The sequence below is a fragment of the Hyperoodon ampullatus genome (genome assembly GCF_949752795.1).
Source record: "Hyperoodon ampullatus genome assembly, chromosome: 6".
NCBI lineage: Eukaryota > Metazoa > Chordata > Mammalia > Artiodactyla > Ziphiidae > Hyperoodon > Hyperoodon ampullatus.
In genome coordinates this window covers 26,883,446-26,909,581 of record NC_136919.1, presented here as the reverse complement: position 1 = coordinate 26,909,581, position 26,136 = coordinate 26,883,446, and the positions used below count along the sequence as shown (strand labels likewise).

The window sequence follows — 26,136 nt, the reverse complement described above, 5'->3', positions numbered from 1 at the left end:
AGGCGGCAGCAGCAAAGACTGAATTTAACATTCTGATTTCTGTTTCTTAAAACCAAAATTAAACACTGACTCAGATTTTCAGAAATAACTTTTGAGAAATAAAATTAATACAACTTAAATCAGTTACTTCTCCATTTAAGTATTTCTCTTGGAGATCTATGCTACAATGTCTGTAGGAGGTGATGGTTAGGAAGTGTAAGAAACTTGTTCACTCCCAATAATGAGGACCAATAAAGGAAAGACTGTGACTGAGAAAAAGTACAGGAGATTTTCAGTTTTGGTAATTTCAATGATTATCACAGTAAGCACAGCTACCATTTAAAAGTGTTTTTAAAAATCAATTTCAGAAACGAAGAATTAAGAACGAAGAGGGCCTATCTTTCACAACACTGAAACTAATCAGGATAACAACTAAAAGGGTAGAAGGTGGGGCTTAGACTACAGAGATGTCTCCTAAATCTATCTCCTTGTCGGTTCAAACCCTCTGGGCCTGGAGTTACAAAAGGCCATGTTAGGGAAAAAATACTACAAACCAGTACTCTTTTTAAGCATGGCATTATTTGAAACCCCTTCCTCCGTACAGCTCTCCTGATAAATGTATTTTCAGTTCCCAGCGTACACTGGCTTGGAACTCTTGGCCCCAGGCATACAGCCTCTGGGCAGCATCACTGGCAAAAGAGAGGAAGAGGAGGATGAGGTCACTAACAATGAAGACAGGGGTTTCCACTGAGCTGGAGGGTGCCTAAAATCAGCTAGTCTAATTTGTCATGTTTTACAGATAGAGAAACTGAGGCCCAGAGAGAGAAATGCTGTGTTCAGTTCATCTTAAGTAAATATCAGATGCTGGATTTGAACCCTGGTCTCCTTTTCACTCAACCACAATCCTTCTATTCCCCTGGAAATGGAGTTTGGGGGGTGGGGAGGAGAACTCTGGGGCCCCTCTCTGCAGTAACAAAGTGGAATGTGTTTGAATCAATACACTCCTTTTTGGGAACATAGAAAGTCAGCTATGGTGGCTTTATAGAGCCCCACCTCATATTCAGGTAGATATGACTTCAAATTCGGAAAGTGGATTCTCACACATTAAACTTGAGTTTATAGAAACATCGGTAGTCGGAAATACAATATTCCTTCCCTTGCAGAGAATGTTTACTTGCAACTCAGGATAATTTGTCACAAGTATTACCCACTTACAGCTGTCACTCACATGCAGAGAACTTTTATGAGAAGGCTGCAAAAGAGGCACGTAGAGGCTTTAGGTTAATACCGGATTCTTTGGTAAAAGTGAAAAGAGCCTTGTTATGAGAAGAGTGCAAAATAATACTTCCCAAGATATCAACTATTTCAGTAGCTTCAGTGTCGCAGAAAATGATGTGTTTCTGTCAATCTTGTCTTGAAGACTGACAAGATGGTTAGCATTCCAGCTCATAGTGGTATTCAACTTCTTACTAACATAGTTTATCTTGCCTTTTATTATTATTTTTAACTGTTATTTATTACACTTATGCTTCCTCCTTGTGGGCAAGATATGGTAGGATTCAAGAATTGGAAGGACTCCAGATTTGGAAACATTCAAGATACAGCCAGGAAGTTATCCCTCAAGAATCTGCCTGTCATCCGTATCTTTCTCATCAGAGGTTTCGGTATTATACCTGCTAACGCAATACTCTCTTGCTATTTAAAATACCCAAAACAAGTATCAAAGAAAAGGCAAACCAAGGCATAATCTAGAATCAATTACTTATGGCAAAATAATCACAATGTATGCGGCAAAAATGACTATTTTGCGTATTATATATCATTATCCAAAAAAGTGTGAGGTCCTCGAAGCAAGTACTATTTTCTCCTTAAGCTCAAGCCAAGAGTTATGTATGTGTAGTAAGAATTCAATCAATATTTCTTGAATAAATTACATTACCTAGTACAGGTTTGTTAAGGAATAGGTGGGGGAAAGCAAGTTATTTATGCAAGTTGGTTGCTTCAATCAAATCAAAACTAGACTTAGTCTAGCGAAAGTAGGCTAGATATTGGCATAAGTTTCTTGTGGAAAGGTAGGAAAGGTGAGAGGACAGTTGTCCCTTCGTAGCTTACTGCAGGTAGCACCCGCATCCTCCAACTCCTTGCCATGGATGGGTGTGATGGTGATTTGTTCCGGAGTTAGAAGGTCAAGGACTAACCTAGAGGAACAGCCACCAAGTAGAGATTAGGCTGTTATCCTTCCTGTTAGCCTCAGTCCTCTGAAGGGCTGGTGAGCAGAAGAGGGAAGGTGACATGGGTACAAGGATCACAGTGATTTCAGATTCCCTCCTGATTCTCTCTCCTGGCCACTCCCACCACCGTGCCCCATTCCACGTTGACTCTGAGTTGTGAGAACACAGTCGCTAGATCTCATACTTACTTGGCAGCAGCATCTTTTCTCAACTGTTCATGCTTCATGAGGAGATTTTTCCGGTCTCGGAAAGCTTTTCTGACCTTGTACCCTTTGTAGACAGCCTGGATTTTGAAGGCAGCGATGTCCTGTATGGCTGCGATGGACAGGGCGCCGTGCTCCAACATGAACTGGATCACTTCATGGCGTTCACCAAGCAAAGCATAATCGAGGGGAGTGTACCTGAAGCAGGGAGATTTTTTTTTTAAGTGTCAGAATGTAGTTCAGGGCACAGTTAAACTGGCAATATTACGCAGCAGAAGGAAAACTCATTCTAAGATGTGGAAATGTTCCTCAGGCAAAGCTATCTTCTGTACTCCAGGACTGTTCCTTACTTCTCTGATGCACACAAAACAAGGGTCAGGTGCTTTGTGCTGCTGACCATGTCTATTCCTCAGTTTTGCTAACTTGCTCACAAATCAGAACACATGATCACTTTTCTTCTTCCCCATGTTCCAAGTAATTCCTTGCTCCTATCTAAAAAAAGCACTGCAAATAATATTCTGTGAGATTCATAAGTTTGAGCCCATGATTACTGATAGTTAATGCTTATGAAATGAAAAATATACCTCCAAATGGAGAGATTTAGTCTATGATAAAGATGGCCCTTTAAATCACCACAGTAAGGATAGATTATTAAATAGAGTTGGGACAACTGGGCAACCATCTGGAAAAAAAAAAGATTCTTACATCACATTTCATTCCAAAATGGATGAAGCAAAGATCTAAATATTAAAAAAAAAAAAGAAACCATGAAAGTACTAGAAGAAATCATGGAATATTTTTTAAAATATTGGAGTGGGGCTTCCCTGGTGGCGCAGTGGTTGAGAGTCCGCCTGCCTATGCAGGGGATGTGGGTTTGTGCCCCGGTCCAGGAAGATCCCACATGCCACGGAGCAGCTGGGCCCGTGAGCCATGGCCGCTGAGCCTGCACATCTGGAGCCTGTGCTCCACAACGGGAGAGGCCACAACAGTGAGAGGCCCGCGTACCGCAAAAATAAATAAAATAAAATAAAATAAAATAAAATATTGGAGTGAAAAGTTTTTTCCAAAAAAAGATACAAAAATTCAGAAACCTTAAGATTCATAAATCCAACTACATAAAAATCACAAATATTTATAAGGCAAAAATACCAAACAAAGATAAAAGTTCTTCAAACAGGAAATACTAGTGGCTCCTAACATATAAAAATATGTTCAACTTCACTCATTTAAGAGAAATACAATTTAAGACTAATATGAGTGAGCACTTGAATCTAATGATCAGCTTAGCAAAGATCAGAAAGTTTAATAACACACTCTGCTGGCGAGGGTGGAGGGAGACAGGCTCTCCGTATGCTACCTAAATCTTTGGGGAGACACTTTGGCACGATATACAGGAATTATTCATGATCTGCCCTTGACATAGCCATTTCACTTACAGGCATTTATCCTATAGATATGCTCCCCTGTGTGAAATGCTGTATGTACGAGGATATTCATAGAAGCACAGAAACAACCTCAATTCCATCAACAGAGGACTGGTTAAATAAAGTACAGGCCATCCATGTAATAAAGTCATCTGCATAATGTGGCCATTATTGTGGTATATGCATATATAAGGAACAATTTCCAGGATGACTTGTTCAATGAAGGAAAAGAGAAAAAAGTAAGAAACAGAGCAGTATTATGGTGTGCTCCACTGATATAAAAAGAACACATCCCTGTGTGCTCATCTATGTAAAATATATCTCTAGAAGTTTCCCAAGAAACTGGTGACAGTGATGCCTCTGGGGAGGAAGCTAGTTGCCTCAGAGATGGGGATAAGTGGGACACTTAGTTTTACTAAATGCCCTTAAATTTTGTACAGTGTGCATACCTTTTTTTTTGCATACCTTTTTGATAAATATATTATTTAGAAAAGATGGGTATTAGTGTCATATAGTTATATATTTGAATCTCAACTGACTACTTTCTAGATGTGTGAGTTTAGGCAGATTCCTTTAAAAAATATATCTTCTCTTGGGACTTCTCTGGTGGTGCAGTGGTTAAGAATCTGCCTGTCAACACAGGGGACATGGATTCGAGTCCTGGTCTGGGAAGGCCCCACATGCTGCGGAGCAACTAAGTCCATGCGCCACAACTACTAAACCTGTGCTCTAGAGCCCACAAGTCACAACTACTGAGCCCGCGTGCCACAACTACTGAAGCCCACGCACCTAGAGCCCATGCTTCGCAACAAGAGAAGCCACTGCAATGAGAAGCCCACTTACTGCAACAAAGAGTAGCCCCTGCTCACTGCAACTAGAGAAAGCCCGCGTGCAGCAATGAAGACCCAATGCATCAAAAAAAGAAAAAAAAAATATCTTCTCTACTTTTGGAAATATAAAACAAATTGGATAAATACACAGAATAAAATAAGTCATCTATACTCCCACACTCAGAATTAACCACTGTTAAATCTTTGCAAGTATGCTTTCCTTTTTTAAAGAAAAATGATTACTTTGTAAAAATGACACATAGTTTAAGAATTCAAACAATGCAGAAAGTACAAAAATTTGAAGTAAACACCCCAAATTCTACCATCCAACAATGGTAATGATGGTTGTCACTTCCTAACCAACTTACTTGGTGCTTCTAAGCCCCGCTTTTCCTAATCACAGACTTGGCATGAAGAGAGAATGAAATAATCAATGTGAGGAAGATAGCAGTGTGCCTGGCAAGAAGGAAGCAGTTCATGAAAGTCAGCTGTGATTGTTGATATTACAGGACATACACTGCAGCACAGTTGGTGATAGCACAGTCACTTATCACGAATATTATTTGCATAGGACTGAAACCAGAACTTATGACTACTGAAAAACCACCTGATTGGATCCCTCTGGGTGACTGTTGCTGAGTTAGTGGGTCAGAGGTGCTGGGAGGAAATAATCAGTTGATTGACGAGGTGGAAAAATGATGATTATGTGGATGCATGATTAGACACAGAAAATCATCCAATGATTATAGAAAAGAAACTTGCTCTTCAAAACTCACCTAACAGTCACAGTAAGATATAAAAGGAAGAGGTTTTCAGTAAAAGCAAAGGGTGATTTGATCAGTTTAGTAAGGAAACTATAAATTCAGAAGGAAGTCCTAAATGCTAAAATTAAGGAACCCCCATTTTAGGACAGCTTGATCTGCCACTACTGTTCAGAAACCAGAAGGCCATAAAGTAGAGGTGCCTATATAAACTTTAAAACATTATTTATACGTAAATAGCATTTTGTAAATTCAGAAGAACTTTTACAAATTTCACTATATATTCTATCAATAAAATACCTTTCAGGGGTTTCCCTGGTGGCGGCGGTGGATAAGAATCTGCCTGCCGATGCAGGGGACACAAGTTCGATCCCTGGTCTGGGAAGATCCCACATGCTGCAGAGCAACTAAGCCTGTGCGCCACAACTAGTGAGCCTGCGCACCACAACTACTGAAGCCCGCGTACCTAGAGCCCATGCTCCGCAACAAGAGAAGCCACCGCAGTGAGAAGCCCACTCACCATAATGAAGAGTAGCCCCCGCTCGCTGCAACTAGAGAAAGCCCGTGTGCGGCAACAAAGACCCAACACAGCCAAAAAAAAAAAAAAAAAAAAAAGCCTTTCATGACTGTACTTTCCCCAATAGGAAAAATCATCAGAGTCATAAAACCACACAAGAGTAGAGCTGAATTGAATTTCAGAGGTTTAGTTTAACACCTTCATTTCATAAATGAATAAACAGACTCAGAAAGATTAAGCAACTTACTGAAGGTCAAGTTACTAGTTACCTGCAAAATCTAGATGAGGACTAAAATCACATGACTCCCTGTCCAGTAATCCTTCCATAATTCATCTATCAATTATTGAATATATATGTCTCCTATAGAATGAAACTGCTTCTAAATCAACATGCAAATAACATATGTATTTTTAGTAAGCTTGATCATTTTTTCTATAATTACTAATATAGTGTCTTTCACATAGTATAGAAACAGTATTATCAAAATATGGCTTACGAAAATGAGGCCCAAATTATGTGTTTACTTACAAATATGACAAAAAGAAATGACATGGGCATAATATACCCTAAAGAATGCTGAACTGGAAGTCAGCAGACCTGTGTGACCCTGGGCATTCTCTTCACTTCCTGAGCCTCTATTTCCTCATCTGTAAAAGGTGAAAGGAAGGGGAGAAGAAGAACTAGATCTCTCAGGCTGCTTGTGAATAGAAAGTTGCATTTCAAATATGTTAAGTATTTTTATTACAAAAAAATTGTATTTCTATTATGAGAAAATTCAAGCATAAACAAGAGAATAGCATAATAATGCTTTATATTCTCATTACCCAAATTTAATAATTAGCAAAACTTTTGCCATATTTGCTTCATCTATCCCCTTCTTTTTTATTTTTGCTCAAGTATTTTAAAGCAAATTCCAGGGGAATTCCCTGGCAGACATGGCGGTTTCACTGCCAGATCCTGCAAGCCGAGCAGCGGCGCGGCAAATAAAAAAATAAACAAACAAACAAATAAATAAAGCAAATCCCAGAGCTCCTATCATTTAATCTCTCTGCATTTTAGATTCATCTATAAATAATGTGAACATAACCACACGTCCTTGTATTAACAAAATTAACAGGAATTCCTTAGTAAGATCTAATGCCCACTCTAAATACATGTTCTCCTGATTTTCTCAAAAAAAATTTTTTTTTTTAACAATTGCTTTATTCAAATTACAATTCTCAGTCAATTTTTGATTCAGGGAGACACAATCCAAATATCTAGCAAGGTTTAAGATTGACATCTATACCTAGTGTTTAAGCAACTGACCATATTGTGATTATTACTATTGAATTTTTCTTCATCCCAAACTCAATTTAGAAACATTCTAGTGCTGTGAATACTCCCATCTATGTCAGAGTATGGCTGCCAGATAGTTATTGACTGAAAATCAGCAGTAGTTGGCAAAAATTATGTCTATACAGTGCACACCAAGTGGTTTGTGTCAATGCACGTGAAGTAAAAATTAGCACTACATTGATGGTAACCAGTCAAGAAACAATGTAGATAAAGACAAGCGACAAGATTCAACTGGACTTGCCATGTGGGAATGGTCTGATGGAATAAGCAGAATGCCTAAACTGGAATGTCAATAAACGTAAAAGGCAGTGCCAAGTCCTGACATTTGTACATCAAGGTGCATGGCTGATGAAACATTAAAGGAGCCTGGGATATTGCCACTGTCTCTTTTTATCTGTAGACTGGCAAGTACCCTTAGGAGGCTCCTTCCTTTGGTCTTTTGGTCTGTAATTAACGTATGTTTACTCCAGCAGGCAGTAAGCACCTTAATTCACATGCTTACTTAGGTCTGAAATTCAAGGGTTAGCATATAAATGGAAATTGAATTACAAAATATTACTTTTTTTATTGTTTCCTAAAAAAATAGCAGTCAGGCAGTAAACACTGTTATAGAATACATTCTTATCTTTCCCTTTTGTTTTTTCAGGGTTTCAAAGGGAGAAACCTTCAGCACCCTCAAATATCTGTTTTAATGTCAAAATCTCAGCCTTGAGGACTTCACTTGGCTTTCCAGTTTCCTTAAATGTTCAAATACCTAAATCTTCAAGTCTTTTTCTGTTTTGCAATTGTCATTTGACTATAATAGAGACAGTGAGTTCTTTATATAATTGTTACCAAGTCCAAGCTTGCTCTGCTCACTGCACGACAGGCCAATGAATCAGAGACGAGGTGTTGAGGCGAGGAATACTTTATTTGGAAAGCCGGCAGACCGAGAAGATGGCAGACTAGTGTCTCTGAAAAACCATCTTATCTGGGCCTGGATGCCAGTTTCTTTTATAGAATCAGAGAGGAAGAGGCAGTGAGGAAGTAAAATAAAAGGGCAACCAGTCTTGCAAAACATCTCCTGGAATGGCCAGCCTCGGTGAGGGGATGTGTTGGTTTCTTTTTTCTTGCAGCCATTCACAGGTGGGCAGCGTTCCCTGAGGCAGGCCATTATGTATGATTATAGTAACAAAAGGAACGAAAAGCAAAGGTTAAAGTCAAAGAAACAGATCCAATGTGGAGTCCGATTTAGCTCTTCCCTGTTATTTATCACTCCCAAAGTGAGGCACACTAATCTGCTTTATCTAAGTCTGCACATGGTCTAAGAATTCCACATAAGTTTCTAAGGCTGGTATGAAGCAGAGTGATGCTACTAGGAGCCTGAAAACACTGATTTGACAACTCAACAGTTATTTACTGAGCACCTACTTCATGAAAGGCACTGTGAGCAATACAGAGATGACCATGATCTTCAGGAGTTCTCCATTAATAGGGAAGACGGATTACATAAAATCATAATATAATGTGAAATGTGCCAAGTGCTGTAAAGATTCACAGTGTAGGGAGAACACAGTTTGGGACACATGACTGTGGGACAGAACAATCTTCTTAGACGAGACTGCATTTGAACAGGGGAATGACATGGTTAACAATTATATTAGCGATATGATTTAGAAAGGCTACTTTGGAAGGTGACGAATTGAAGGAGGGAAAGAGCAAAGGAAGGAAAACAAGTAAGGCATTGTGATAATCCCAGGAAGAGTCAAAGAGGGCAAGATCTAGACAATGGTGCTGGTAATGGAGTGGAGATGACAGTGTGAATCAAGGAGGGGTGTTGAGTCTGAAATAGAGATTGAGGACTCACCAGCACCCAAGTGAGTGTGGAAGCCTCGGTGGTTGGTCAGGTCCCCAAAGGAGATAGGCTGAGAGAAGAGATCCAGTCCTTGAAGACTGTTTATATTTAAAAAATAAAAAATGGAACAGAAGCCAAAGAAATGGAGAAGGCGCATGATTAGAAGAGAACTGGGGGACTTCCCTGGTCGTGCAGTGGTTAAGAATCCACCTGCCAATGCAGGGGATACAGGTTCAAGCCCTGGTCTGGGAAGATCCCACATGTTGTGGAGCAACTAAGCCTGTGTGCCACAACTACTGAGCCTGTGCTCTAGAGCCTGAGAGCCACAACTACTGAGCCCGTGTGCCACAACTACTGAAGCCCCTGTGCTCTGGGGCCCACGTGCCGCAACTACTGAAGCCCACGCGCCTAGAGCCCGTGCTCTGCAACAAGAGAAGCCACCGCAATGAGAAGCCCGTGCACCGCAACGAAGAGTAGCCCCCATTTGCCACAACTAGAGAAAAGCCCGTGCGCAGTAACGAAGACCCAAAGCAGCCAAAATAAATAAATAAATTAATAATAATAATAATAAAAGAAGAGAATTAGGGAAATTCCCGAGCGTTCCAGTGATTAGGACTCTGTGCTTTTACTGCAGGGTTTGATCCCTGGTCGGGGATCCCGCAAACTGCGAGGCACGGCCAAAATAAATAAATAAATAAAATAAAATAGAAGAAAATATACTGTCACAGAAGCTTAGAGAAGACATAGGCTCAATAAGGTAAAGAAGAGGAGGCAATAGAAAGGAGATAAAGGAAGGCCAATGAGGGTGGGCAGAGAAGACATCATGAAGACATCATGTGATTTATCAACTAGGAATTTGTCAGTGACCATTCAGACACAGGTTTCAGTCTAAATGTGATGATAAAGAAATGGAGGCAGGGAAGACAGTGTGAGAGAAGGCAAAGAAGACAAACTTCAGAAGAAAGAGAACTGGAGAATAACAGATGGAGGTATAACTAATGGGGAAAGGTTCTGAAAGAAGTGGGAAAGATGAAGGCCCCATGTTTCCTCCAAGACAGCAGGCCTGGAGAAAGCCTCTTTCCTACAGAGTTTCCCATCTCCTGACAGAAGGAGCTGGTGGTGACCAAGAGTGTGGGGATGGTGTCACTGCAGGGCCATTTTAGTGACAGCATCCATGAACAATGAAAACTAAAGCACAGACCTGGGCTGGGGGGACTCAGGTATGGAAATCTGATTACCATCTTATTCGTTACCTACAAGTTACTAGAATCTTCCTAGATCCAAGACCATCAAGAATCTCTCTTGCTTAGACTTCACACCATGTCTAGTCCTTTTTATTGGACCTGGGTTCTTGGACAACAACTCCAGCCTAAATCTGTGGATCTCGTATTATTCAAGAAATCTGTATTTAAATTAAAATCCCAAACTTTCATCTTAGTTTCTCCTTATTTTTTCATGCTGCATGGTGGCACCTCTGTCCACTAACTGATAATATCCTCTTCATCAAGAGAAACTTCTTGAATATATAACACATTCCACTGGCCTAACTGAATTCGTAGTCCTGGTCAGTCAGGACTCCCCTGACTTGATGCTACTAGCCAAAAGCCAGAGGCCCTAATTTCTTCATCTGGAAAATGTGAGCTTGCCCTAGGTAATATCTAAAGTTCTGAGTAGCTTTAAAATCCCATGATTCTAAATCAACACTGCATAGAACTTTTGTTCTTTTCTTCTGGTTCAGGATTTCTTAGTGTAGTGTTTCCTTATGAATATACTTATTTCTGATTTCTGAATATATATTTCATTATTTCTGAACCAATATCTAAACTTGAGATTTTTAAAATATGGCAGAAAGGATGTGAGATGAACAACAATACATTCCTTTTATCAATGGCTTACCTCTCTTCGTTGTTTTCCATCTGATTAGGGAAAGCAGCAAAGTCTAGTAGTAATTTAATGGCATCAAGGTATCCATTGTTACAGGACCAGTGCAAAGCTGTCCTTCCCTACAAGCATAAAGAAAAATCAAGTACATCTGGTGTCGGTATTTTTGGACACATAGTTATTTATGATGACTCAAATATATAAACACTTCTCTCAAATTGCTTAATTACAAAAAGAGAAAATATTAAGTATACAGTGGAGAAAATGGACTGTATCTTAACCAAATGATCAAAATTAATACTATGTTAAGAGGCATCATATGTCTCCAGAAGTGATACCCTGAGAATTCAATATCACTTATGCAATATTCCAACCCAAAACGTAAAACTTGCATCTAATTATGATGAATCATTAGGCAAACTCAAATTGAGTGAAACTCTATAAAATAAATGGCCTGTATTCTTAAAACATTTCAATGTCATGAAAGATAAAAAAGGCTTGAAGCATTGCTAGAGATAAAAAGGAATACTTCATAGTGTTAAAGGCGTCAAAGAGGAAGCTATCACAATCCTAAATCTGTATGCACATAATAGCATAGCTTCTAAATATACAGGATTAAAATTGACAAAATTGAAAGGGGAGATAGTCATATCCATAATCACAGTGGGAGATTTTTAACCCATCTTTACAATAGTTAATAGAACAAATAGATAAAAAAGCAGTAAAGATATAGAAGGCGTGAACAATACAATGTAAAATTTGAACTAAGTGATATGTATATAAACCATTGCATCAAACAATGACAAAATTAGTACCCTTTTCAAGTATACACAGAACATGTACCAAAATCAACCATGTGTGGGGACGTGAAGCCTCAAAAGCTTTTGAAAGATTAAAATAGTTCAGAGTATGTTATTTAACTACAGTAAAATTTAAGCTACAAATCAGTGCGGTAGGTAGAATAAGGAACTCCCTTGCAAAGATGTCTACATCCTAATCTCTGGAATCTGTAACTATGTCATATTAAATGGAAAGGGGGAATTAAGGTTGTAGATGGAATTAAGGTTACTAATCAGCTCACTCTGAGTTGGGGAGATTATCCTGGATTATCCAGGTGGGCCCAATATAACCACAAGGGTCCTTATAAGTAAGTGACAGAGAGAGGCAGAAGGTGAATATCAGAGTGATGTAGCATGAGCGAAACTCAGCCAGTCACTGCTAGCTGTGAGGAATGCAGCCACAAGCCACAGAATGTGGGCAGCATCTAGAAGTTGGAAAAGTCAAGGAAGAGATTCTCTCCTAGAGCCTCCAAAGAGAATGAAGTCCTGCCAACACCTTGATTTTTAGGACATTTTGGACTTCTGACTTCCAGAACAGTAAGATAATAAATCTGTGTTGTTCTAAGACACTAAGTTTCTGGTAATTTGTTATAGCAGCAATAGGAAACCAATATAATCAATAACAAAAAGATCATGAGAAAATGTCCAACTGCCTGTAAATTAAACAACATACTTCTAAATAATCTATGGGTCAAATAGTAAATCAAAATGGAAATCAGACAGTGTTTGAGTTGAATGATAGTGATCGTACAATTTATCCAAATTTGTAAGATGCAGCTAAAGCATGCTCTAGAATAAGAAACATGCTTAAATACATATATTGAAAAAAATATTGAAAAAAATCAATGACTTAAACTTTCATCAAAAGAATCTTTTAAAAAATATTAAATCAAATCTGATGGAAGCAGATGGCAGGAAATAATAAAGATAAGAGTAAATACCAATGAAATAGTGAAAAACTTAAAATATAGAAAATAAAAAAAGACTGGAGTCCTTTGAAGAGATGAATAAGCAAGACTGAAATTTTTTTAAAAAAGGAAAAGAGACAACATGTATTACCAATGTATGGAATGAATAAGAGGAAATCATTACAGGTCTTACAGACATAAAATAGAAAAGAGAATGTATGATGAACTTTATATGAATACATTTGACATTTTTAATAAAATGGATAAATTTCTCAAAAAAGTGCAACTTACCAAAGCTGAACGGAAAATGATTAGAAAATCTGAATTGTCTTTTAATTATTAATGAAGCTGAATCAGTTATTAACAACCTTTGCACAAAGAAAACCCCTAGACCAGATGACTTCAGCAGGGAATTCTTCCAAACATTTAAAGAAGAATTTAACACAATCTTACACAAATTCTTTAGGAGAATGAGAAAAGAGGGACTACTCCCTAACTCTTTTTATAAGGTCAATGTAACCTTGCTACCAAAACCTGACAATACAAGAAAGGAAAATTATAGGTCAATCTCTCTCATGAACATAAATGCAAAAATCTCATAATATTAGCAAACAAGAATCCATCAATACATATATTTCAAAAATATATCATAAGTAGGCCAATGTAATCAATGTAATTCACCACATTAATAGCAAAGAGTAGAAAAAATAACAATCATGTTGATAGATGCAGATACAGTATCGGATGAAAATTAAACAGCTAATTGTGATTTAGAAGAACTCTTAGCAACCAAAAATATAAGAGAACCTAGAGCAAACATCATACTCAATGGTGAAATATTTAAAGTTTTCCCCTGAGAAGCCAGAATGACTTAAGGATGTCAGCTATCACTAGTTCTATTCAACATTGCATTGGCAGTCCTAGCTAGTTCAATAAGGCAAGATAAAGAAATGAAAGTCATAAGAATTGGAAAGAAAGAAATAAAAATGTTATTGTTCACAGACAGCATGATTGTTTATTTGGATAGTCCAAAACAATACACATGAAAACTAACAGAAGTGGGAAGTAGCTTACATAAGTAATATACTACTTATGTATGAACTTGTAAAAAAAATGTAAAAGGTACAACAAAGTATAAAAGATGCATTTCTAATAACATTGGTATAGGGACCATATGTTACACATTTTTCATTATGCTACTTTCACAGATAGTAACAATCTTGATAAATACTTATTCAATGAATTAATAGGGAATATATTTTCTGACTTGGAAAACATAATATGCTAGTATTTTTAAAGAGTTAAAGTAAGTAAATTAGCAAATTATGTCAATATTGGCTAAATTGAGAGAAATCAATACACTGCTACATAGCTGCGGGAAGCATAGATTAACCTGCGTGTTTTAATAATTGGTGTGACAGTATATATCAGAGCCTAGTCACATTCATATACCATTCATTACTTTGATTCAAAAATCTCATTTACATGAAATTATTCTAAGAGAATAACCCAAAAGGAAAAAGTTAAATGCACAAAGATGATTAATGCAACATGTTCTATAAATAATGAAAAAGTATCCAGCAATAGGAAGTTACTGATTTAATTCTAAAGTCTAGGTTACAGGCATAGCTTGGACCTGGCTCCGCCCCCAATACTCCCACCACTGTTGTCACCTTAGGGTAATTATTTAAGCTCCATGAGCTTCAATTTCCTCCTCTGTAAAACAGGGATGATAATAGTAACTACTTTATAGACTTGCTGTGAGGAGTGAATGAGTTATTTTACAGAAAGCTCTTAGAACTTTGGAATATTAAGCATCCATGATTATGAAAAAAATTATATACCAACTGAAAAAGTACTGGTGATAATTCTGAGAGAGCAAAACAAAATGTGGTTTGTAAAATCATATGATATATATATTTATATACCTATAATCATATGCCATGTATATGTATTTTATAAAAGTTATCAAACCATTCCCGTTCTATATGATGACTTTGTTAAACTATATACGGATATATAGGCAAGGACTAGAAGAGAACATGGACAAATACAAATCACTTTTAATTAACAGATTTGTGAGTGATCTCTTCACTTGGTAAATTGTTGTCTTCCTTAATTTTAGTTAACAAAGAAGCAATGCTCCAAACACTTTGGAGCAGACAATATAAAAAAGACGTAGAATTTCTACCTCTTTGTCTTGAATGTTAGGGTCTGCGTTATTTTCCATGAGCACGGCCATGCAGTTGATATATCCCCCATATGCAGCGCACTGCAGTGGGGTTCTTCCTGCATAATCCTGCACATTTGGGTTGATCTTATTTTCTATCAATATCTGGCAGACATCAGCATTTCCTCCCAGCGCTGCCCAGTGTAGAAGAGAATGTCCATCTTGGTCGACTAGATCTACCCTTGCTCCACCTGAAAAAGCAAAAATATAATGAAAATGTCTAATACAGAGAGCATTTATCAAAAAGAAGTTTAAAAATATAACAACAGTCCTTTAAACGCTTTACTCTTAGCAAAAAGCTTTCATGTATATCATCTACTTCAGATTCTTACAATAAGCCTGTGAGCTGGTCAGTGTAGGACTCCTTCCCCTTATACATAAAGTGAAACTGAGGATCAGGCAGGTGCAGTGACTTTTCGCAAATCGAACAGCTACTAACACGTGGAGCTAGCAGTGAACCTTGAGTTTCCCGATGCCAGGCTCTTCCCTCCATCCTTCTACCCAGGCAGCTCTCTGCCATGTAAAGCTATATTTCAAAAGGCAAATGCAGGGGCTTCCCTGGTGGCACAGCAGTTGAGAGTCCGCCTGCCAATGTAGGGGACTTGGGTTCGAGCCCTGGTCTGGGAAGATCCCACATGCCGTGGAGCAACTAAGCCCGTGCGCCACAACTACTGAGACTGTGCTCTAGAGCCCGTGAGCCACAACTACTGAAGCCCGTGCACCTAGAGCCTGTGCTCCGCAACAAGAGAAGCCACCGCAATGAGAAGCCCGCACACCGCAACGAAGAGTAGCCCTCATTCGCCGCAACTAGAGAAAGCCCGCACGCAGCAATGAAGACCCAACGCAGCCAAAAATTTTAAAAAAATAATAAATGAATAAATAAATAAATAAATCTATTAAAAAAAGGTGAATAAGAAATCCTACCTTTTGAGAGTGACTTGTTAGGAGCACTCTTAACTAACCTTTGATGAGTGTCTGAATCACATCTTTGTGTCCCATCTCACAGGCTCGGAAAAGTGGAGTATGTTTCATGACATCAGTGGCATCTACTTGAGCATTATTTTCCAATAATAACTTCACGGTGCTGACATGGCCAGAAAGGGCAGCAGCATGTAAAGCTAAAAAGGGAGCGAAAGAAAGTGAAGAACTTCCAAATAACAGCTTTACCTTTTTATTATCCTAACTATGTGTCTTCTTCACTTTTGATTTTCTCATCATTTTGGCTACATGCAATTTAATCTTCAGGATTCTCTATTTTTTAACTTTTATAGATTTCTATCTTCCTTTCTATTCATATGTATTACTCACACTTTTCCCCTTTCCTTCTACCTTTCTCATCTCACTGTTTTCTTCCTTTCCATCCTGTTCTGAAATGGTCTCCTCTTCTCAGTTACTAGTTTATTATCTTTTCCTCTTTCTAAGAGAGTAAGAGAACAAAAAAATGACAAAGAAATGATTTAAATGATGCAGGCAATTCTGCCCACAAACCCACTCAATTAGTATATGTCCCTGAGGGGTTGTGTGACGGGACCGTCAATCTACTGTTCCTTCAGTTGGTTACCTGTGCTATTCCTGCAGTTGGTCTGTGTACCCACATGGTACTGAGAGTATGTGTATCTTACTGCACTGAGTGCATTTTCATACAACATGACTCCAAATGCAAGCCAGCTATTTCCTCAGGGCCCAATTTCAAAAACAGCAATTCATTTCAAGATTGGAGAAAAAAGTGAGATGGAATGTAGTCTCTCTGGTAAGGGGTTTGAAAGAGTAATTTTGACTATGTGTGAGTTTCATGTTACGCTGATCCCCGCCTACATTATTCCACTCTAGTGCTTATGTCATCACTCTTTAGATTACTCTGGAAATTCTATTTAATTCATCACTCTCTAAATTCTGAATTTTTCAGGATAACTGTCTAGAGGCCTGGGCCAATTCTTTCTAAGGATTATGGCTCTATACTGTCTAGGATGATGTTTCTTTCATAAAGTGTGATCCATGGACCAAACTTGGGATGCCTATGAAATGCAGATTCCTGGGGATTTGTTGAGAAGCTATTGCGGACTGGGTACTAATATAATGCTGGGAATTCAGCAGGGAACAAGATAGCTAAGGTTATATTCTCATAGAGGAAGCAAAACAAAACAAGACAAAAACACTGAAGTAATAACATTTAAGTATTAGATGGTGATGGATGGTATAATTAAAGAAGTAAAAAGTATTTTGATATATAGAGTGACTGGGGGATTACTTTTGATTGGTGGTTGGGGAAAGCCTTGCTAAGGCGCTGACATTTAAGTTGAGAGTAAATCATAAAAAAGAGACAGCAGAGATCTCAAGGGAGAGTAGTCTGGGCAAAGAGAACAATGAGTACAGGGATAGGAATGAATCTATGTGTTTAAGGAAGGCAAAGAAGTTGCAGCACAATGAGTGAGAATGAGGTAAGTCAGAAAGGTAGAAAAGGCCAGATCATAAATGGCCATACAGGTCAGAGTGATGGAAGACACTGAAGGGCTTTACATAGGTGAGTGATATTTGATTTATGCTTTCAACAGATCACTCTAGCTGTTTTGAGAATGCATTACAGTAAATTAGAGTGTAAGCAGGGAGACCAGTTAACACTAGCGCAGTTGACTGGGTGAAAACTGGTGGCTTAAACTAGGGTGACAGGAATGGAGATGGAGAGAAGCAGAAAGATTTAGATTATATTTTGGAGGTGGAGTCAACAGGACTTGTTGACAGGATTTGATGTAGGATCTCTATATAGTCTGGGAACACCCCTAGTAATTCTCATGCATACTTGAGTTTGAAAAGCCTGACCTAAATGGCTGAATGTTAGTTTGGCCTAGACAAGATTCAGATGGGTGTGAGAGACTTCAAAAATCTTAAGTGTGTCATATGGAAGACAACGCAGAGTGGAACATTCAGTTTGACAAATTTTGGCTCAGTATAAGGAAGCGCACCCTAATAGAGTGAGATTAAGATGGAAGTAATGGGTTCTCTATATTGGAGCTGTTCAACCAGAGGCTGAAAGACACTGGGGAGATGTCGTTGGTGAAAAACACTGGTGAGAATGTTATAAGGCAAGTTAAGGCATGATATATCTGTGAGAGTTCTGTGATTTTCACATTTAAGAGCATAAGAATGCTTTTTTTTTTCTCCCAGATGAAATTTTATACAACATCCAACATATAAAATAGTAGAGAGTTGAGTGGTTCTGGCTAAAGTAGGGGTAGAGGGTTACTCACTTAAGCATTTACCCCTCAGCAACATTTCAGGTACCTCTATAGGAATGTGTTGTTCCGAAGAACATGGTTTGGAAAACCGTGGACTAGATTTAATTTTAAGGTACCTTTTAATTCTGAAATTCTACAATTATGTAATGTGGCTTCAAGTATGCAACAGATACTCTTCAGACAAATATCAATGTCAAATTTTTTAAAAAAACAGACAAAATTTCAATTAAGCATAAGATAGAATTAATGATATTAAAGGAAGTTCCCCATTTCTGACTATTTTCATTTATTTTAAAACATAATCTTAGACTACTATTGCTGCTCCCTCTTTGAAAAAGTACAAGTTTACCTAGGAGCTTTAAAAATTATTTTCAATAACTTTCTGTTATGGAAAATTTCAAACATATTCAAAAGTAAAGGCAATAATAGCCCAGTGAACTCAATATTGTCATCACCCAGATTCAACAATTATGTGTTGGCTAATCTTGTTCCATCTAACTGCTATCCATTCCCCCACTTCTGATTTTTTGAAGAGAATTCTAGAGTCATATGCTTCCATTTGTGAATATTTTAGTATGTCTGAAAGACAAGGATTCTTTTTTTAAACACAACCACTGTATCAGTCAGAGTATCTCTCATATAACTCTAACAGATAGAATTCAATATGAAGAATTGCTACCTTTGTACTGAAGAACTGAAAAAGCAAAAAGGGAACACTAAGGTATCACAGAGGCAGTAAATGCAGAAAATGGCTAGCAATTCTAAGACTGAGGAAACAAAAAGAAGAGGATGGAATTATTACAACTTTAAACGCTCAGAAGAGGCACCCAGCAGAGCTGAAACTCAGACCTCAGAGGAGGGGCTTTGCTTGGCTGTTGCTGGTATCTCTGAGGAGGGTGCTCTTTGGCTGCTACCGTGGGTGCTGGAAAAACTGCAAAGCGAAATTAACTGTTGCCACTGGAACAAGCTCTCAGTGCTCTGTTGTGTGAGACTTACTAGGGTAATGCTGACAGGAACGGGAAACAAAAACAAGAATAGGAAGCAAACAGGAAGATGCACTCCCATGCTCCTCTTCCAGCTTTCCAGTCTCCCTGTACTGCCCCCTATGGACTGACTCCCCGGCTGGCAAAGAGGGAATGTGGTTTGCAGAACCCCAGCCCTAGCCATGCCAAGAAAAGAGAGGCCCATTTTCATACCTAAAACATATTAACAAAAGTTTTGTAATATCAAATATCCAGATAGTGTTCACATTTTCCTGAGAGCTTTATAATTTTTTTGTAATGGATTTATTTGAATCAAGATCCAAATAATACCCATATATTGCTATTGATAAGAACTCATTTTTAATTAAGGCAAAACAACTCTGTAGAGGGATGATGGAAATGAACTCACCTGCATAGAAGAGAAATGTCAGGAAGGTATCTCTGACATATAATAAAATCTCCTTAGGATAAAGAGCCCAGGGGATGAATGAATTTGAGAGAAATTTATGTCTCAACCCCAACCATGATGCACATCAGAAAGGCAACTTTGGTCGATAGAATGCAAGTATCCTAGCCCATACTTTATTAAAATACATGAAAAGTTAAACAAAGAGTGATGCTAGTGATAAAGACTGCATACTAATACAAGTCTGACAAAAAAATTAAATATTCAGATCATTTATAAACTCAATGTCCTATGTGTCTATACAATACTCCTTAAGAAGCTTAAGGTCTACTATGAAGCTTTGGTATAGAAATATTCAATACTTTCAAAAGTTAAAGCCTTTATCAAAATTGATATTACCTAAAAACTCTTTTTAAAAAATTAGAAGGTGCGATGGTCTAGGTATAGGGAGGGAGATACGAGGTGTAGAAACTCCATTCCCCTCTGTCCCCCAAGTGCTATATCAATAGTGTCGGTGGTCAAGAAAGATCTTATCCAGGATAACAGGTAGGTGCAAACAGCTCTAGTATGTTTCTACAAATAAAAAAACATAACATTGAGAAGCTCAGAGCTGAGGTTTTGTTCTGTTCAGTGTTATTGTGCTGTTGTGTGATTTTTCTTTCTCTTTCTGACTTTCAATTTGGATATACAGGTGTCCCTCGATATCTGTGGGGGATTGGTTCCAGGAGCCTCTATAGATACCAAAATCTGAAGATGCTCAAGACCCTTATATAAGATGGTATAGTACAGTGAATACAAGTCAGGCTTCCATATCCGCAGATGCAAAACCCTCAGATACGGAGGGCTGACTGCAGTATATAAGGAAGAGACCTCTAAGGTGACAATGAGTGTTAAAAAACTTATACTTCTCTTACTAATCAACACATGGTTAGAGGGCTCTCTTATTAGGAAAAGAGATTAAAGGAAGCACCTAGTAAGAGCTTTTGAAGCTTTGAAGCTTCTAGAGACATGGGAGGTTAACTCTGAAATGGGAGATTCAGGATGCAGCAATGTTGTTCAAAACTGAGAAAAGAGCATATTAAATGAGACTGGTGAGAACATACTTAGATGTTTGCATTCTCTAAAATGTAATTCTAAATGTTTGAAAATATAGCTAATTATTGCTAGGTATGTATAGTTTTAAAATGCAGGTTCATTCTTTTTTTACACAAAGATATATGATCAGAAGAGTTCCCGCAATCATGTCTAAGGAGCAACAAGGCTTGTAAATCAAATGCCAAGATTCACTTGGTAGAAAGACAGGCTAATTTTAGCCATAATACTTGGAAGAAATAAAGCCGTTGGAGTGATGTCCTGGCAACCTAAACTTAAAAAGTTAAGATGAAAGTCAAACAATATTAGATTAGGAACGATGGTTTCAACTTACAATTTTGCAAAGTAGCACCATCTACACTTTGAAGCCTGAATGAAAGCAAACTGAATATGTCTGCCAGTTCTTACCTGTACCTCCATATTTGTCTGCCATGTTAATGTCAATGTCAGATTTTAAACTCAGCATAGTCCTAAGGACGTCATCACTGCCTTTCCCAGCAGCCCACATAAAGGATGTTCTTCCTTCAAGGTCTGAATCATCTTTTACTGAAGGATGTTTTAGAAACACTTTAACTGTTTCCTGTAAGAAAACTTCATTTAAAAATTTGAGACAAGAGAGTGGCATTTTCTTTGGTAAGAAAGCCAATGTTATATGTGACTTCCACTAAGAAGCAAAGTATTTTTTCCTCTATTTTTTTTTTTTTTTTTTTTTTGCGGTTCGCGGGCCTCTCACTGTTGTGGCCTCTCCCGTTGCGGAGCACAGGCTCCGGACGCACAGGCCCAGCGGCCATGGCTCACAGGCCTAGCCGCTCTGCAGCATGTGGGATCTTCCCGGACCGGGGCACGAACCCGTGTCCCCTGCATCGGCAGGCAGACTCTCAACCACTGTGCCACCAGGGAAGCCCTCCTCTACTTTTGAATCAAATGAAATTATCTTTTTATGAATAATGAAATTACAATTTCCATTGAAAGTAACAATCTCCTGTCCTTATACATTGGTTTTAGTTTTCATAGCACTTCAAAAATGTAACCTAACTCCCTCATTCAACATTCTAATAATTGAGAATGATCATCCTCAATTAATTTAAAAAACTCAACTGCAGAGAAGACTAATACATTCTCTCACTGTATGTTTTGTTGCTATTTTTAAAAATAGTGCATTTATCAAATAATTATGGGTGGTTACTGAGAAATGCAGTGTTCAATTCATCTAAACAAATATTTATTCAGCATTTCCTACATTCAAGGTCCTTCCTCTATAGAATCATACAAAAATTAGGACCCTTAGTAATTCTAAGAGTGTTTAACAATTTTAATGGGGGTTAATATTCATAGCATTTAAAATTGCATCTTTCCTCAAAACTCAGATGCTTACAAGCTTTTAGGAAGATCATAGAAACTTTTGCTTGAATGGAAATAAAATAGTTTCAGAAAAAAACAATTTCTGGAGGCTGTGAGTTGGCCAAAAATGTACAAAATATTGATGATCAATATTTCAGAGCAAGAAAAAATTTTAGGGCTCATCTCGTCCAGCTCCTCATTTTGCAGATGATATTTAGACTCAAGGTCATATAAGCATTGGTAGCAGTTAATAGGAGTAGAATGCAGGGTTAAATCACTGCACTCTTTCCACTGTAACACACACTGCTTTCTAGTCTTAAAACTAGATGTTAAGCTACTGAGGTATTACATCTTAGTGCTCCTTAGGATCTAGTGTATGTCCTTATTAAGTAGATTTGAATAAAGAAATATAATTTTGGGACTTCCCTGTTGGTTAAGAATCCAGTGCAGGGGACACGGGTTCAATCCCTGGTCCAGGAAGATCGCACATGCTGTGGAGCAACTAAGCCCATGTGCCACAACTACTGAGCCTGCACTCTAGAGCTTGCGAGCCAGAACTACTGAGCCCACGTGCCACAACTACTGAAGCCCACGCACTAGAGCCCGTGTCCGCAACAAGCCACCCTGCAATGAGAAGCCCATGCACTGAAACGAAGAGTAGCCCCCGCTCGCCACAACTAGAGAAAGCCCATGTGCAGCAATGAAGACCTGATGCAGCCAAAAATAAATAAATAAATAAATTTATTAAAAAAAAGAAATCAAAATTTAAAATGTTGGTGATTTGGGGGGTTTCTTTTAATAATTTGTAAACATTTCTTTGTTGAGTATGTTTTCTTAATGATGAATGTTTGCAAGGGTTTTATGGGACTGTTGTTGTTGTTGATGATGTTTTTCAAAAAGAGAATTTCAACCTCTTGTGAATTAATAGAGTCCCAGGAGATCAAGGGACTTGAAACTGAGCCTATAAAATTTGCATAATTATTAAAAAACTATTTCTGTCATTGGCAGATTGTCTAAAGCAAGTGTTTCTTTGAATAAACATCTATAATGTTCTAGCATTCTTTCTTACTTGCATTAGCCCAGTTACTTAATTACTGGTTTCTGTACATAGGTTAAATTTGGAGTCTAAGACTTGGGTTCAAGATCTTGAGCAAATCATTTAATCTCTTGGAACCTTGGTTTCTTCATCTGTAAGTAGGGATAACATGTCCTTTCATAGGCCTATGTTGAAATATGGATTGAATTCTGATTTCCATAGGTTGACTAGACTGGGCCAATTGGATTTCTTACCTATGTGTAATCAGAATGAACTCCTCCTCAAAAACTCTGTATTTTTCTGAGATCTTGGGAGATAATAGAAGATAATGGTTTACCAAAACTTTAGGTGATACATAGAATAGATTTTTAGGAATGCCAAGAAGGGGGATGATTGTTATAGTTGCTCTGGGTATCAGAGAGAAAGAAAAGTGGGAAAATAAGAGGTTTTCTCAATCCAAGAATTCAATAGTGCATTTGGGGAGGTCAGGAAGATAGAATTATACTATGCTGATGATAACATTCTCATAATTTAATGAAACCAGGTGTTTCACTATGCACTCTCATGTAGAAGGCAGCAAAATCCACTGTGACTGCATTAATGTGTGCCTCTTTGGATGTGTCTCTAGTTCTTAGTGGCCACTCATACTCAGGAGGCTGAAGCAGCCTAGACATTATCATGTTGCTGGCTGGACTGAGTGACATAATGGATGAGAAAGTACTTTGTAAATTGTAAAGGGTGGCAGGAAGGAACTATTAATAATAGTTAATATCTTTGGATATATCAATAATTCATATTTTTGCTTTCTCAGATGTACAATATACAAAATTATTAGCACAAATAATAATAACAATGAATGCTATTTCTATGCCAGGTATTACACTAGGCACTGGTCATAAACTTTCTCTAATCCTTACAATAATCCTAAAAGAAAAGGTATAATTATTCTCATTTTACATATGAAGAAACTAAGATTCAGAGAGGTTAAGAACTTATGCAAGGTCATACAGCTAGCAAATAGCACAGTCAAGATTCTAGCCTAGGTCTATCTAGTTCTAAAGCCTTGCCCACTGCCTTCAGGACAATTACAGATTGCCAAACACTAGATTGTCTTTAGTGCCTTACAATTAACAAAAAAGATTAAGTACACTTACAGTAAAGCAAAATGTTACACTGAATAGTTAAAATAAAAATTCTTTAAAACTTCCCATGTGACTAACAGCTTTATGAAAATTCAGACTATCACCTGAATCAGAGAGTGAACAGTATGAGCAATTGTTAAAAAATAATTGCTACACAAACACACAAATGAGTACATGTAACAGTGTGAAATCTGAATAAGGTCAGCGTATTATATCAATATCAATTTCCAGTTTATGACATTATATTATACTTTTGCAAGATGTTACCACTGGAGTGAACTGAATGAAGGGTACATGGGATCTTGCTGTTTTATCTCTTACAACTGCATGTGAATTTACAATTATATCAAAATAAAAATTTAATTAAAAAAAAAGAAAATTGTCATGGTTTACTTACAGCAAAGTTACTCTGAGCTGCATAGTGCAAGGGTGTTGCTCCTTGGCTGTCAGATGGGATGGTTCCAGACTTATTTCTTTCTAAAAGGAGATGGACAATCTGTGCGTGGCCTGAAAGCAGACACAAGGTAGTTATCACATAAAAGGACTGATTCATTTATAATCTATTTAAAGGAAAGGGGTAAGAAAAATCATTAGCACATAAACCAGCATTCACAATGCCCAGTGCAGCCTCTTCTAACTTCTCACGAAAATACATGATTATGTAGCACAAAGGCAAAAACTTACAACACTAAAAACTTAATGCTTCAACCAGGAAGGAAATGACTAATTATAATAGCCAGATTGAGAAAAAACTGTATTAAGTATAAGCTCACTGCATCCCCTGGCTTCACCTTATAAAACTGCCCATAAAAACAGAAGAAGGCGTGTTAGAAGCCAGCCCCTCTCAGCCACTAGTGTCCCTCGTCTCCAGGTTCCATTGCACCATCAATCAGAACTGCACGGTTGTTCTCTTCTGCTATTCAGGAGGACAACCTATAATACAAACTCCTGTAACCTCTGAGGCCTTCTATCCATCCCCTCTAACCTCCCTCCCCCAATTTTTTAACATCTAGGCAGTGATTTCAAATCCCAGAAAACAAGTGGGCAGGAATGATGAGGTGGTAGTAGAGAAACATGCTCTGCAGTACACTTTGGAGGATGTGGATGTGGTCTCCACAAGTGAAGAACTGTAGAAAGGATCAAAGAATAAATAAACCTGGTAATAGTATATTTAGGAAACCTGAATTTCATACATGCCATTGCTTCAGTGTATAGGGAATGAGGCAATGAAGAAGATGCCACATTAGCAGAGCAAGAATACACTGCATGAAAGCCAGGCAGCAAAAAAGGAATTGGAGTGGGAGTTGTGCTCGTCTACCTGCTCTCCAGCTATGGTTTGAGATGGAGTTCTCCATAACATGAATGGGCAAAAACAGGATCAAAGGCAATCTATGCACATAGTCAATCTAAATATCTCTCGTTTGAAAGATAAAGAGAAAAATTCAGAAAAGGCTATATGAAAACATACTCTAGGACAGGGAGAAAGGAACACCATCAGAAAGAAGAAGAGCATACCTCAGAAAATGGTCTAGAGAAGGATCCAGAGGAAAATTTCAGGCAACTGTTTGGCATCCTTGACTTTTGCAAAGAGATGGCCTCTATGAAATGAAACAGAATATCCTAAGAAGAAAATAATCTAAAATGAAAAGGTAATGGAAGGAGATAAAAAGGAAAAAAGCTGAGATAAAAAGAAATATGGATGAGAGAAGGAAATCAAAATATAACCTAAAATACAATCTATAAGAGGCAGAAAGAAAGCTGAACTTGTGAAACACAAGTCAATTTAGTGTTGTGGAGACAAATTTGCAAAGTCCTCCTAGGATGCAGAGGAAAAGGGATGAAACTGCACCTTGAAATGAAGTGTAAATAATAATTATAAATCTGACTATAAAACTGAATGCAATCATTTAAAAAAGAGATAATGTGT

General features: G+C 37.9%; 1 protein-coding gene across 1 annotated transcript in view; it reads right to left on the bottom strand.

Moving 5' to 3' along the window:
• The window catches only part of INVS (inversin), a gene marked incomplete at its 5' end in the record, with an annotated part of 143,681 nt that overhangs the window by 40,557 nt on the left and 76,988 nt on the right, over positions 1–26,136 (bottom strand). The window contains 6 exon segments of the mRNA XM_079707124.1: positions 2,399–2,611; positions 11,015–11,121; positions 14,938–15,167; positions 15,939–16,094; positions 21,099–21,270; positions 24,607–24,716. Of these exon segments, the coding sequence (XP_079563250.1) occupies positions 2,399–2,611; positions 11,015–11,121; positions 14,938–15,167; positions 15,939–16,094; positions 21,099–21,270; positions 24,607–24,716 (988 nt within the window).